The sequence below is a fragment of the Eulemur rufifrons genome, chromosome 1 (assembly GCF_041146395.1).
Source record: "Eulemur rufifrons isolate Redbay chromosome 1, OSU_ERuf_1, whole genome shotgun sequence".
NCBI lineage: Eukaryota > Metazoa > Chordata > Mammalia > Primates > Lemuridae > Eulemur > Eulemur rufifrons.
Genome location: NC_090983.1, coordinates 10,581,835 through 10,598,127, shown reverse-complemented (window position 1 = coordinate 10,598,127; position 16,293 = coordinate 10,581,835). Strand labels below are relative to the sequence as shown.

Genomic DNA, 16,293 nt, shown 5'->3' with positions numbered 1-16,293 from the left:
TTGAGAAACTGACTTAGAGAGAAAAGCAAGGACAAAGGTCCTGCAGGAGTCAGAAAGGACCTTGCTGTGTTCGGGAACAAACTCAAATCCAGTGTGGCTGAGCGGAGGGTGAAGTGACAGGTAGGTAGACTAGGCTCTAGAAAGACTATGGGAGCGCTTTTTAGGGCACAGTGAGGAATTTGAAATTATCCCCAAAGCAGTGGGAAGGCCTTGGAAAGTTTTAAGCAGGAGACAGGTACCCCACATGAAACGCTCTGCATGTGTAAGCGCTCAAAAAATATTGTTTATTATTATCATCATCACCATTGCTTCTACCCCGACCGGGCCCAGGCCGCGCGTGGCCGCAGTGACTCCTCCTGGCCAGCAGAGGGCGCCGGCCGACACTTGGCCATCGGCCGCCCGGGGCGGGCCTCCTCTTGCCGAGCCCCTTCCTTGTCTTTTCCCCTCTGGAGCAGTCGGGAAGGTGGCGGCGGCGGCGGTTGTCCCGGTCCGGCCGGTTGGTGTGGCCCGTCAGCCCGCGCTCTGCAGCGCCCGCGCCGCGTCTAGCCCAGTCGAGCCGAGCCGCGGCGGCCGGGTCCGGCGCGGGCGGCGCGTGCCGACGGAGGGCTGCGGCCGCGGCCAGGGCGGCCCGTGGGACCGCGGGCCCCCGGCGCAGCGCCGCCCGGCTCCTGGCCCTGCCAGCCTCCTCCCTCGGCGCCGCGGCCATGGCGGCCAGCGCGAAGCGGAAGCAGGAGGAGAAGCACCTGAAGATGCTGCGGGACATGACTGGCCTCCCGCACAACCGAAAGTGCTTCGACTGCGACCAGCGTGGCCCCACCTATGTGAACATGACGGTCGGCTCCTTCGTCTGTACCTCCTGCTCCGGCAGCCTGTGAGTGCGGGGCCGCCGGGCGGGTGTCGGGCCCTTTCCCGGGAGGTCGGGGAGCGGGCGGCGGGACGGGAGCCCTGCCGGGGCCGAGGAGACGTTGGGCAGCGTGGGAGGCCGTCGGGGGCGGCCGCTCTGGCCGGGGGAGGCAGTTGGGCGCCGGCTCTCGGGGCCGGGCGGGGGAGGCTGGCGGTGGGATGCGCTCCGCAGGGGCAGCCGGACTGGGGATGCGCTTTCAGTTTTGCCGGGCGAGGGTTTAGGCTTAGGGCATCCTTCGTGGGTGGGATGTGGGGTTGGGGTCCGAGAGTGGGTGGCAGGGGCGAACATCTCGGGTCCCCGCTGAGCAGGCAGCTACCTGCCTTGGTCCTCCGATCTCCAGGGCATCGGCCACGCCGGGCTGTAGGGAGAAGATGCGTGGAGGCCGGGGAGAGCGGCGCTGGTCCTTTGTGTGCCCCGCCTCTCAGCGGCTGGGGCGCGGCGGTTCCCGGCGAGGCACCTGCGGGCCCCGGCGGAGGGGGTGGGGGAAGCAGCTGTGGTGGGAGAGAGCAGGGACGCTTAGCCTGTGCTCTTTCGCTCGGATGGAGAGTACCTGGTGTCTAGGTGAACGAGAGAAAGCAGGCGTTTAAGAATAGGGGGATTAAAATGTCTCGGTGGCAGAGATGTGAATCCCAAGGGAAAAGTTAAAGAGGCTTAATTGCGGGAGGGGGAGGCAGAGAAGCAAATTTGAGGCTGTGAGGTTTTAGCTTTATGGTCTGAAGAGAGTCCTGAGGAGTTTGGGGAAAGTTTTAATGGAAATAAGGTGTCGACTAGGAGCTGTGTGTTTCCAAATAGTGGTGGCGGTATCTGCGAGACTTGTGTATCTATACCCGAGTGCCCTGGCTGTACACAGAAATGGGAGAAGACGGGAAGACAGCATTATTTCACAAAGAGACTATCATCCTGAATTACTGGGGTGGTTGGTATTTTTTGTTCTTTGCTTCATTAAGCTTTAATTTGATAAGGTTTTTGTTGCTGTGAAATTTCATTGGGAAAGTTTGCAGGTGATTTTGGAACTAGTAAGATGCTTTTCTGTCACTAACTGTCTTGGATTCAAAGTAAGTTGTTGACAAAGTAGGGGTTACTAAACATTCTTAAAACCTTTGATTGTAAGATTAATACTTAAGACAAAGTACATAATACCATATGGGAAAACCGAGTTTTTAAAAGTTGAAAAATGCAGGACAAGCCCAGTAGAGTATTATTTGCTTTTTTAAGTTGGGCAAAGAGGCATTATTAATCTTCCATGAGTATTAGTACTTGTTAAGCAAACATTTATTGGATGCCTGCTAGGTTTTGTGTGAAGCCCTGGGGTGTGCTGATAAAATACAGCAACTTTTTCGTTCTTTTGGCCCTTACATTCTAGCGGGGAGATGGTAAAACATACGTAAATAGATAAGAAAAACGTCAGGAGTAAGTACCATGCGGAGTATTAAAATAGTGTGATAGGAAAAAGTTCCTAAGGTTACTTTTAGGTTGTGTAGTCAGGGAAACACTCAGAGAAGTTGCCAGTGTTATTCTTGAATTGCAGCAGAATCACAGAGCTAGGTGATATCTAGGATATAGTCTGGTCCATGCTTTTCGTTTACAAATGAAGAAGTAAATCTATGAAGTTAAATGACTTATGTTGGACAACTTTGGTTCTAGAATTAAGCCAGTAGTCCAATTTATTTTAAGTGTATTTGACTTTGTATTACCTGCTTAAGAAGTGTGTCCTGCTTTTACTAAACACAAGGTCCTTTGATGCATTTAAAGTATTTAGTTTGGAAAACTATATGTATATATATTTATTGTTCTGGATTTCTGACATTTCTGTGTAACCCTTTGTAAGCGCAGCAGCAAATATGTAGTATCTAGGAAATATTTTCAGGTTTCTTCTTAGATTTCACATTTCAGAAATATTCTATCTAAAAGGATATCTCCATATAATGACAATTGCTTATCTTAATGGCATTTATTCTATAATAAATAGGACTTCATTTCTCTCTTCAGTCATTTTTTTTTCACAAATATTTATTGCTCACTTGGCCTGTGCACTGTAGGAGGCACTGGAGTTACCTGGATCTTACTTTTCTTATGGAGCTTGTATTCTAAATATGGAAACATATAGCTATAGTACATTGTCACATTTCCTTTCTGTGAAAGAGATATCTGTGAAATATATAAATGGATATACAAAGTTTCTTTGAGGAATTGATGCCTGAGCAAAGACTTTTAAATACAAGGTCCACATTGCAGGCAGCTTCATGTAGTTGAAATACCAAGTACTTATGAGCTAGGTAAACGTGGTTTTGAATTCTGGCGCCAAGTATTGGCTATGTGGTATTGAGAATGCCACTCAACATCTTTGAGCTTGAGTTTTCTTGTATATGAAATGGTGAGAATAAGATTTCTTTTGCAGATTTTGGGTATAGATTTGTTTTTCATATTAAGAGATAATGTTTGTTAAATATTTCACATGATGCCTAGTACATAATAGATGCCTGATAGATGAAAAGCATTATTAACGAGAGAGAGGACATTTCATGAGTAAGGGAGCAATACTATGTGTGAAAGACATTGCAATGAGAAATGTCCTAATAAAAATCTCTCAGTTTGGATTTTCTGGATGTAACCCAAAACCTGAATCAAATTGGTTTGAAAATATGAAGGGAATTTTTTGGTTGGCTCAAGTTAAGACTTTATCCAGTGACTTAATAATAATATTGCTTAGATTTCCCCGTTCAAAGATGATTGCCCCCACCCCCAATTATATTGTTGGTCCAACACTTTCAGAGTTCTGCAGTTCACTCTGATTGGGTTGCTTAGGTCATGTGGCCACCCATTGCCCTGATTGGACATGTGTTTTACCCCAACTCTGTTGGACCAAGGATCCCCAAATAGAGTTCCCAAATCAGAAATCTGGGATTCTTGGGAAGGAGGGAATGGATGGTAGAATGGCAGCTTGTTAAGTGTCTATTTTAGAACATTGAAGGGACAATAGCTCCTGAGGATTTATTTCTTTGAAAAGCAATAATGCAGGAAAATAACTTAGGAAGAATAATATAACTATTGAGCATAATAATAACTATTTGCTATTTAGATGATATGGTGTAATTGAAAATATGTGAATTTTGAAGTCATATTTTGATACTGCCACTAGCATTGTGACTTAGGACAATGTAGGATTAGGTTAGGCCACTATGTGCAGGTTCACCTGGATCCATCCTCTTAGCTTCAGTTTCTTTATTTGTGATGAGAAGATGATAACATTTAGCTCAGAGTTGTTAAGAGTATTAAATGATACACATACTATATTTATTGAACACATACTATATTCAAGGATGGGGCTAACTGACCGAGGTACAAATATAAAATAAGGGATGCTAACTGTCTAGATTTACCTAGAAAATACTGATATGCAGTATATAATATCTTCTAGCATGAATCTGAATTTTAGGGTAGTCATATACCTTTTATCATTTATTAATAGCTTTGTTTAAATAAATTGAACCAGCATCTTATTGTTAATGTTACTAAACTCAGAGTTAATCTTTCCTGTTTTTCTTCCAGATGGCTGTTCTGTATGCTTGAATGATTCTCATTCAGAGTGTATAACTGAATTTAGATTGTAAAACTTTCAAATAGACATTAGAGTTGGATACAGTTAAACTATTTGTTACAAAGGCAGAATGACAATGTCCTGATTGGGACAGATCTTTCTGTTCTGTTTACAGAAATACTTACTTAAAATCAAGAATGGATACTCCAAACATTTAAAATATAGCCAACATCAAAAAATTGCCTTCATGTTAAAGAACTTTTAGTTGATTTAAAGACTAGTTTTAGACTAAATTATTTGTTCTGCGGAACAAACAATTATGTAAACATTAATGTAATCAGTAAAGAATATAATAAAAGATTGTCCTAGCCTTAAAAAATGATAAATTTTTCAGTGAGAGTTTAGATAAAATCAAAAGCAACATTTGAGAAACACTTTGCCACTCTTAATACCAGTTATTTTATGTGGATTTAAACTTTGAATTTCACAGGTATGTAAATGTAGCTGGATAGTAACTTATACTCTATTAAGTTTATGTACATTTGACTCTTATGATAAATCTTTATTGTAAGAATTTTAATTTTTTTAAAATTAAATTTGAACAGATAAAAAGGTATTTAATTTGTTTTTGTACAATTATTAGCATTATGATGAATTGGAATCAGATGCCCTTTTGGAGCTCTGATTTTAATGTTTGGGACCTCAGGAGGTTACAGTGGGCAGTGATTGATATTCTTAATTCCTTTTTCACTTGTTTTGGTACTCTAATGTGGCTACATTCAGTGGGATATTTTCAAAACAGTAAAATTTCAACTTGGAATAAGTGGAAAAACTTTTTTTTTTTTTTTTTTTTTGAGACCGGGTCTTACTCAGTCAACCAGGATGGAGTGCAGTGGCATGGTCATAGTTTACTGCAGCCTTGAACTCTTGGGCTTAAGTGATCTTCCTGCCTCAGTCTCCTGAGTAGCTGGGACTACAGGTGGGCGCCACCATACTTGGCTAATTTCTTTTTTTCTTTTTTTTTTTTTTTTTTGGGTAGAGTTGGGGGTTTCATCACGTTGCCCAGGCTGGTCTCTGAATCCTGGCCTCCAGCGATCCTTTCACCTATGTTTCCCAAAGTGCTGGGATTATAGTCATGAGCCGGCATGGGGCAAAACTGTTTGATACCTTTTCAGCTGTGAAGGACTAAATTTTTTTTTGAGCAAATATTGAGTGCTAGCATGTGGCAGGCATTATTATAATAACAATCATATGAGGAAGATACTATTATTCACCGACAGCTTTAAATTGTAAAATTAGCATACACTCTCAATGATTTGCTGTTACAACCTGCTTGATGTTGGGATCCAGAACTAATGTTGATTCCTTCACCAAAGAATGTATAATTATCACAGATTATTTTTAATTGTTGTGAATTCTATATTTTGTGTATCTAAATGGTAGATTTTACTTCACTGAGTTTTAAATGGCAAGATAGTTTATGGATATATCATACATTTTTGTTTTATTGCTATATCATGCCCTCTTTTTTTGGTAAGGAACTTTTTGGCTCCAAAATGTGTGCTCTTACCTTTGAGTTTTATTCAGAAAGTGCTGTTGTGTATTCTGGATTCAATGGGAATATGGTGCTGACTGTTCCAAAGCAGTTCTTTTGAATTTTGCATATCTATACCACCATGTGTCGTGAGTTAATTCTCTTGCTATTTTCTATATTTGAGCTATAATTAAAACTCCTTATTCCATGTGCACAAGATTGATGTTAGATAGGTTTATCAAAAAAGTTAAAGCAAACAATCATAAAAATATACACATATACATGTTATATATATTATACATAGCAAGCATTTTCTTTTATTTTGACATGTAACTTAATTTGCCAGCGCTTTTATGTAACACAACATAAGACTTTTCTTTGAATGTGGGTCCGCTGATTAGATAGACTCTTTGTCTCCTGATATAATCCAGACTCATACTGTGCTGTATATGATTTTTAGCATTTTAGTTTACTTATAAAGCAGTATGAATGCTGAATTGTTGTTATAGATTTAGATTTTTATGACTTTTGTTTTTAATCTTTTACAGTTCCTGTCCATGGTCAAATAATAGCTTTCCCTAGTGACTCAATTTAGTTGACTCTCTAAAATACTTCACTTAGTTTACATGGAAACAATTCTTTTCATGTGTCATTGTTTTACATATTTGATTAAACTATATGCTTAACGAGCACTGTACCAACTACATTATCAAATACCATATCAAACAACATTTGATAAGCATAAAACTCAGTTGCGAGGAACAGGAGAGAGTGGTGTTCTAGACATGCGTGTTCATTGTGCAACAGGCATTAGCTGTAGGTTTTTCAGAGGGAAGGAGAATCATGGATTCATCCAGCAGATTGGATCAGAGGGACTCTGCTGGACAGGGCAGTAATTACCTTCTGTACTGGGAAAGCTCTTCAGCATTCAGGATGTGGTAGACTCATTTGACTTTAACTTAGCATGAAGGCATCATTTTCATAGTAAGTCTGTCTCTGTTCTTTACTCATTTCTATATGAGTTTTGGCATTATGTGATTGTAAGCACTGGCTTTCAGTTTCAACGTAGATAAAGTACAATTGTCTAGATAAAATTTACATTAAAATTTTAAGTGTTAGTGGATTATAAGTGAAAAAGATTAAAACATTGTTTTAAGGAATTTGCTGACCTCTGGGTCTCAATTTAAAAACCATTGCCTTTTTAGCTATCTCTGTATCTGTTCCATTAGTATTTTTTTTGAAAACAAACAAATTTGCTAATCTGATACTTCCCATCTTTTCTATGCATGTTTCAGGATGCTCACATTTGTGAGAACTCCGATGTAGAAACTCATTACCTCTTGCATTTTTTCCGTACTCAGTAATGCATTTTCTAATTCAAATAGTCAAAGTAATGACTGTCTTGGGAAATACAACTTGGATTCCTTTAATGTATATAAAAATGGTAAATCATTTATAACTTTGGGTACTTTGATTATAGCAGGTTCCTGTGGCGGCCTTTACAACTTCACACAAGAGAGCTATTGCCCTAAGGACACCTGACTGAACATGATTAGAATCAAATTCTTTAACTGACTTTACAGTGGGGATAGGAAACTTACTTGAATTGTTTGAAATATGAGGAATGACAATTTTTCTTTAAGTTAGAACATTTAACATATTCTGTTTAAAGACTTCCAAGTAAGGGGTCAATGTTTTTGATTGATACCATATATTAATATGTTTTTTAGAGGGAGGAGGTCATAATTATACCTTATTTTGGTTGCTTATTTTAAGAAGTATGGTAAGGAAATGTGAAACTATGTATGAAAGGAACATTTGCAGGAAACAAATGCTCTTAGCTTAGAAGAAAAGAATGGGGAGTGGGGGAGCTGTACATATGATCACTGTCTTTGGGTGATTTAAGGCCTGTCACTGGAAGAGGTTCTGTATGACTCTAGGGGGAGATACAACCTCAGTGTGTGGCAGTTACAAGAAAATTTGTGTCAGTTAAGTTTACTTTAGAAGAGCAAGAACAGTTTATTTCCAGGTTTTTTTTGTGTTTAATTTTTAATTCATTTTAAATTCAATACTAACTTCTAGCAAAAGAACACATGCACATAATTTAAAAAGGCAAAGGCTTTTGTATGACAAACAGCAGGCACCTATTTCCTTCCCCAATTTTCTGATTACCATGGAAAATGGTTTTGAAACCTTTTGACTGTTCTCTCCTTCTATATTTACTTTAATACTTCTAAATTAACATATTTATAATGCTATCTTTTTGATTTTTCAATTTTGGCTCTTATCCACTGACTAGAAGGAGGAAGACAAAGATTTGGTTCTCTTAATGCTTCTCACCCTCCCTACCTACACAGTCTTTCTCCCCCTCAAGTTTATAATTGTCTAGTTTTCTTCATTTGCTCTGCTTTCTATGTATGTATCATTAATATATTCCCAGATAAATGGTCTTCTTATCATATCAAAACACTTCTTTTAATATGATCGCACATATCAGGTCCTTTTTTTTTGACAAATCATTTCTGGGTATTTTTATAATCCTCTGCTCTGGGAGTGCAGCTTTCTAGGCCTGCTATGCAGCTATCATTGCAGGACTTCTCTTCTACTTTCATTCTGGGAATTTTTTTAATCCCTAACCTACGTTGGACTTTCTCTTTCTAGGAGCCTCACATCTCCATTAGCGTCCTGATTAAAAGTGAATAAGAGGTCATTTTTGAGAGCTACATAGCTAAAAATGTCTAATTCTACCCTCATTTGTAAAAAAATTAATGGTTTGTCTACATTCACAAAGGTGAAAATACTTTGCCCTTGGAACATTTAAGACATTGCTTAGTTGTCTTCAAACCTTCAGGGTTGCTGTTGAGAGGTCTGATGCTATTTCTATTACTGATTCTTTGTGACACTTTTTTCCTCCTCCATCTTAGGGAGTATGTATGATCATCTTTTATTCCTGCTGTTCAGAACCTCATGTTGAAGTATTTTGATGTATGTAGGTCTTTTGTTCAGTGTTTTAGACTTTTCCCCCCCCCCCCCCAACTGTTTGGAAACTCATGCTTTTTTTAGTTCAGAGATATTTTCTCCAGTTTTCGTTTTGGGGAATAAAAAGCCTGGCTGCCACTGTTCTGGGAGCCAAGTTGAGGGAGGTGACTGGTGACATAGAATCTGTCATACAGTGTGTACAGTTTCACATCGTCCCTCAGTTTTTAACATGGTGCCTAACAATAATCCTCAACTATACCTGAGTCTGAAGTCTCTTTGGTATATAACCCTGCAGTCCCCAACTCCTGGCCTTCATTAACCGGGCCGCACAGCAATAGGCAAGCGGCAAGCCAGCAAAGCCCCACCTGCACCTACAGCTGCTCCCCATTGCATCGTCACCGCGGGATCCCCGCCCCTTGTCAGATGAGCAGCGATGTCAGACCCTCATAGGATCGCAAACCTCACTGCAAACTGCACATGTGAGGGATCCAGGTTGCATTCTCCATGAGAATCCAATGCCTGGTGATTTGAGGTGGAGCTGGACTCTCCATCCCTGGTCCGTGGAAAAACTGTCTTCCATGAAACTGGTCCCTGGTGTCAAAAAGGTTGGGGACTGCTGCCTAACCTCTCTCGAGTGAACTTTCCTTCAGACATGTGCCTTGGGCTGGTGGGGGTAGTCTTGCGGCTGTTGAAGAATTGAGGAGTGTAATGATTTTTGACTTTACTTAAACCCTCCGTGTGCATTCAGTTCCTTCAGTGAATCTTTCACAGGTCCTGTGGTGGGAATCAGCTTCTAGTTGGCTTCTCCTACCTCTATAGTAGCTTCTGTTTTGGCATTCTCCACGAAGTCAGTAACTGCTGGTATACTCACTTTTTAATCTTCCAAATTTTGTTATCAGAGAGCTGTAGTATGTTTTTGTGCTCCTCTTGTTCTCTGTCCTTCTGTGTCTGGTAGCTTAATACTTTTTTATTCCTTTGTTGTCATTTCGTTGGGGGTTTGGGGATGTAGTGAAGATATTTTTAGAGTTTTCTTTTCTTTTTTTTTTTTTGAGACAGAGTCTTGCTCTCTCTGTTGGCCTTGAGTATGGTGACATCCTCATATAGCTCACTGCATTGCCAAACTTCTGGGCTTAAGGGATCCTCCTGCCTCAGCCTCCTGAGTAGCTGGGACTACAGGTGTGCGCCACCCCATCTGGCTAATTTTTTCTATTTTTTATAGAGATAGAAATCTTGCTCTTGCTCAGGCTGGTCTCGAACTCCTGACCTCAAGTGATCCTCCCACCTGAGCCTCCTAGAGTGCTAGGATTATACGCATAAACCACCATGCCTGGCTTGTCCACCACTTTTAACTGGAATACGTTAATTAGGTTTAAATCATTACTTGAACATTATTTTTTAGATGCTTACTGTGTTACAAGGATCTTATGGTATAGTATTTGTGGCTTTCCAAAAAACCCAAAATAACAATTGTGGTTTACATCATGTTTATATATGATGTAATACATATATACACACACACACACACATTCAGTTTTTTAATGTTGAGCTCAGATAGACTAATATTTTGGACTACCCAGTGCATACAGTGTCTTGGTGTCAGCAGTTTGTAGATGTAGAATGTTGATAACCTGTTAGAGGCATCTTCCATCTGTTCTAGATTTTAAGTGTATAATTTTTGTAGTATGAAACATTGTATATAGTATTTTTAGTAAATAGGATGGAATAGATCTAAATGTCAAATTAACTTTATTACTTTCTGCCAATATTACTAGCAACCACATAAATTTCCACAGCCTATTAAAATATTTTAACCAGCTTCTCCCCCAGCAGGAGAAAAACAATTAATAAAACCAAGCTTTCCTACTTATTCATCCAGCACAGATTGTTATTTGAATTGAACAAATGGCTATTTACAAGATTGTTTGAGGCATAGTTAAGAGCAGCATACTGGTGGACATATGGAATGAGTCACACCATCTGGTTAGAAGTCATACCTGGGTGGTGGTCATTAAAATTAAAACTCCTAGGGATCTGCTTATGACTTAATTATACTGCAAAAACATATTGGGCTGTACCAGTAGGTTACTTTGAACTTCTTGAAACCAATTAACTGGCAAACATGCTTTCAAAATATCAATACTGCAGTTACTGAATGAGTCAGGGTTTTTTTGCAGAAAACTGGAAACTTAAAATGTGTATTTTAGGATCTGAAATGGGTGGTATTTCAGTATTGGCCCCGTAAAAGTGATGTGGTTTGCTTGCCCCACACTTCCATCCAATAGTTATGACTAATATCATTACAGTAAAGTGTTTTATAATATAAACACTGAATTGACATGGCAGCTAGACTAGGCTCTGCAAAAAGGGTAAGTGGCACCAGCTTCCAGGAATACACCTTAAAAATAAGTATTGCAGTTTTTGTTTATTAAGTTTTCATTCATTTAAAGGTTAAATTTGGTAGGTTGAGAAGATAGTCTGCTAATGAGAAAAAATTTATTTTAATTAGTATAAAGATTGTGGCTACAAATGGTAACATGGAATCAGGACTACAGTTTTTAATTTCTTAAGTTAACATACGTTAAAATTAACTTTTTTGGTATACAGTTCTGTGAGTCTTAACATATTTATAGCTTCATGTAATCACTACAATCAGAACATGGGACTATTCCATCACACCAGAAAACTCTCTTAGTCCTTGTTTCTCCTCAACCCCTGGCAACTACAGATCTGTTCTACAACACTGTGGGTTTTGTTTGTCTTTCTGAGAATGTCTCATAAATGGAATCATAATTTTTCCAGATTGCCTTCTTTCATTCCTCATGATATCTTTAAGGTTAACCCAGGTTAGTTGTATATTTCAGTAGTTTGTTCCTCTGTATTGCTGAATAGTATTCCATTGCTTATTTATCCATTCCCCATTTGAGGAACAATTAGGTTTCTCGTTTTTGATGCCTATGAATAAAGATGCTATTAATGTTTAGGGGTGAATATAAGTTTTCATTTCACTTGGGTAAATACCTAGGAGTGGGATTGCTAGGTTATGTATCGAATATATTTATAATTTTATTTAGAAATTGGCAGTTTTTTTGTTTTTGTTTTGATTTTTCCCTTTGTACTGATTTGGAAGCTGTAAATTCCATATTCTTTTATGGTCACCATTGAAATTGTGCTGTTCATACTCACATTCTAATTAGTATTCTAAGCTTTGTCTAGTACCATAAAGTCTTTAAACATGCAAAGTATTCTCATTTAAGTGTTATGATTGGCGAATGTGTTAAATTTTTCCCATTTTTCCTCCTACAAATTTGACATTATGGTGATCAGATGATGTTTCTTTAGATATGCCAATGAGTTTACAAGTTTCTTTGCTTACCCCCTTTATATCTCAAGACCTTCTTAGGTCATTTTCATCTGCTTCTTCTTCTTCTTTCTTTCTTTTTTTTTTTGGTTTATAAACAACAGACATGTATTTCTCACGGTTCTGGAGGCTGGAAGTCCAAGATAGGAAGGCAGCATGATTGGTTGGGTTCTGGTGAAGGCTCTCTTTCAGGTTGCAAACAGCCAACTTCTCCCTGTATTCTCACATGGTTAAAAGAGAGCTATTTTTCTTCTTAAAGTATATACGCTATAAGTTTCATTAGTGAAAATCTCCTGGGGTAAACTTTTTTTTTTTAAATCTGAAAATATTATTTTGGTCGTCTTCAACGATAGCTTTGCTGGGTTCAAAACAGTTATTTTTTTCTTATCATTGAAGATAGTATTACACTGTCTTCTCATTTCCATTGAGAAGTTACTATTAGTCAAATTTTGTTTCCTCTTTTCTTTCTGATTGCTATTAAGATCTTCTATTTGTCTTTGCAGTTTTATCAAAATGTTTCTAAGTGTATTTTATTTGTCGTTTTAATGAGCTGTGTTCCTTTACCTGTAGATGCTGCGTTTTATTGGATCTGAAAAATCTCACTCATTTCAAATGTTACCTCTCCTTCATTATTTCAGTTCTCTCTCCTGAAAGAAAGAATTCGTCAGAAGTATGTCAGACTCTGATTTTATCCTTTTTTTTGACCCTCGTCTTTTCTGTCTCATTATGTGTCTGTCCTGCCTTCTGAGTTATTTCTTTTTTCTGCTTCCCAGTTCATTCATTGTCTCTTCAGATGTGTCCAGTCTACTCTTTAACTGATTTGTTTGATTTTTAATTTCTACATTTGTAATTTTTCATTTCTGAAATTCTGATTTTTTAATTTGCCTCATTCTGATACTTACATATTCCTTGTTCATTTTATTCCTTCTTTCATTTATTTTAATGTTTCCTATATACTTTTTTTTTTTTCTTTTTCTTTTTGAGACAGAGTCTCACTCTGTTGCCCAGGCTAGAGTGCCATGGCGTCAGCCCAGCTCACAGCAACCTCAAACTCCTGGGCTCAAGCAATCCTTCTGCCTCAGCCTCCCCCGTAGCTGGGACTACAGGCATGCGCCACCATGCCCGGCTAATTTTTTCTATATATTTTTAGCTGTCCAGATCATTTCTTTCTATTTTTTAGTAGAGACGGGGTCTCGCTCTTGCTCAGGCTGATCTTGAACTCCTGACCTCGAGTGAGCTACCGCACCTGGCCAATATTTAAATGATTGATAGAATCAGTCTTCATGTTTTCCCTAACCTTTTATAAGTATGTAATATCCATGTACAAAGCTTTTGAAAGCTAAAAAAGTAAAAAATCTTTGTATATCCTTTCATTGAGAATATACTTAATTTCCCTGAATAAATGGAATATAAAAGAGTAATTAGAGAAAGCAACATGAACACATGTAAAATTTTCTTGAGGTTACTCAATTTGTATAATAAATGAGGCCTTGCCATTTTTGTAAATTCAATGTTACTTTAAGTTCATTGAGAGAGAGCTCATTTAAAAAAGTCCTGCAATGAGTGTTCTTGTTAAGTAGGAAAAAATATCCTTTCATAGTTTGGTTATGAGTATGTTCTGGTTATATTTGTTTCATAAGTTCAAAATTTTGTTCACTTAGGTAATGTGAGTATCTTCTTTGTGCATTAATGGACCCTGTGATATGGTAGGGCTTGGAGATATATCAGTTAATATGCTACACACACTGTACTGTGTAATGTAATGTAAAAAGAGTCAGAATTGTTTTTATGAATTGGTGTCTCCTCATTGAACAATTTGAGAAGTATAGGGGTATAAGTCTTTGCTCCAAAATTTCCATGACATATACCTTTGTAATAGTATTTGATATTTCCTCATTAAAAATTATTCCTTTGCCTTTATCATTTTTACAAAAGAGATATTACCAGGAAGATGGAAAGGTAAAGGCTTGTCTGGAACAAGGAGGAGATATTACAGAATAAGGAGAGACAAAGTTGAAACTTGAAAAGGAAGACGTAGAGGCATTTGAGAGAAACAATTATAAGTTAATTCTTTTGGGACAAGGTGGGGTGTAAGTATGTGTCATAAATGATCTAACTTCCCTGAAAGTGGTGAATTTAGTCTTGCTCTTATATTACAGATGAATTGGAAGATACAGTGTAATACCTTAAATGAATAATAATGACTTTTCTTAAATTTTCACTTTTGGAAATTTAGAAGTAATCTTTAGAGCCTTAATTTATGATTGCAAGTTGTAAAGGCAATTGCAAGTTATTCATACTGAAGTTATTTCTTCATAGTTCAAAAGTTTTATCAGAATAAAATTGTTTAGTTTCTCTTCTTATTCAATCTTTATTTCCATATTTTATGACTTATCAGCAGATAGAAGGAAAACAATTAACTTAAAATTTAAACAAAGCAAAACAAAACAACAGCAAAACCCAAGTTAACCTTTCTCCACTTCAGAATGTGGTGTAATTTGTCTTAATTCAGACCATGATCTGAAACATGTCATTCATCTGTGACAAGGGAAAGGAGGAGGAAGAAGAAGCAGGATAGGAAAGTTGAGGAGCTCCTATTAATTCTGAATTCTCATTAGTGTTTTGACTTAAAATATTATGATTTTCTAGAATGTTACACACTCTAATTAATTATTCAAAATGTTTCCAGAGTAATTTTGAAAGACTTTTGGTACATTTATTATTTTACATCAGTATTAAATCTCCCATTTAATTAGCATGGATGATTGCAAATTGATTTTGACAAATTCTGTACAAATGCTACTATAGTACTCTGCTCTAGAATCCAGTTTCAAATGAGGCCTTTATCAGAGGACGTGACCTCAGAGTGTTTTATGGAGTTTTGCATAGTTTACTTGTTACTTTGCATAGATTATTTAAGTGTTATTCTTGTGGGTGGATAGGCAACTTTGTGATATTTGGACAGCATGTAAATGGTTCTTACTTTCTTAGTGCATTTCTATTCAGTTTTTCATGTGCCTGATAAAATATCAAGATAAAGTCTTTTTAAAGCCATTCATACAGAAAAGGCTTCAAGGCTGTAAAGGACCTTGAAAGTGATTTAATTATTTATCCAGCTATTTTTTAAATCCTTTCTCCATATCCCTACGGTTTCCTCTTGAACACTTAACTGACTCCTAAGGTGACTGAAAAGGATCTTATAAATCCTTACTTATATTGATGGAGATGGGATTTTATTCACCTTGATTAATTACCTCAAGTTTCCTTACATTAGTTTTCACATAGTTTTCTAAATTAGCCTCAAACTTAATTAAAGGTAGGTATTTGATAAGAATATTTGCATAGCCCCAATCTTAAAACATCATTATCTCTTTCTTAGGGGATATAGAGTGCAAAAAGTTATTTTTGCACTCTATATTTAGATATTTTAGGATGTACTTTTAAAATTCTTTACCATAGAGTTCTTCACATTTATATTCTCCTTTCATCAGACACACACTAAAAGCTATATTTATATTTCCTAGAAGCTCTTGTGTTACAGGTACTATGTGCTTTTAACTAGGTAGTTAATTGAATTTATTGTTAGATATACTATTTAGGTGAGTAACCAAACTTTGACATTTATTATGAAGATTAATAGTTTAAAATAATTTTTAAATACTTTTAGTTTATGGAATGAAAGTACTGTTTCAAGTTTAAATGTGCTAATTAAAAATGTTTTGAATTATTAGATGTGTTATTTTAAAAATATAGTTTATAATAGTAAATTTTGTAAAATATTTTATCTTTTAGGCGAGGGTTAAATCCACCGCACAGGGTGAAATCTATCTCCATGACAACATTCACACAACAGGAAATTGAATTCCTGCAAAAACATGGAAATGAAGTAAGTGTTTTTACAATTTTCAACTTTTTTGTTGGCAGTCATTTTAATAAGATTTAATAAGTTATTTAAAATGCTGAATTTCACTATATCTAAA

General features: G+C 37.5%; 1 protein-coding gene across 7 annotated transcripts in view; it reads left to right on the top strand.

The window, feature by feature from the left end:
• Window positions 1-595: 595 nt before the first annotated feature.
• Window positions 596-16,293, top strand: part of AGFG1 (ArfGAP with FG repeats 1) — a 63,145-nt gene continuing 47,447 nt past the window's right edge. For all 7 annotated transcript variants that reach the window (XM_069466502.1, XM_069466487.1, XM_069466494.1 and 4 more), the window contains exons 1-2: window positions 596-871; window positions 16,106-16,199. In XM_069466502.1, coding sequence (XP_069322603.1) covers window positions 705-871; window positions 16,106-16,199 — 261 coding nt within the window. In that variant the 5' untranslated portion in view covers window positions 596-704. The remainder of the gene's footprint in view (window positions 872-16,105; window positions 16,200-16,293) is intronic.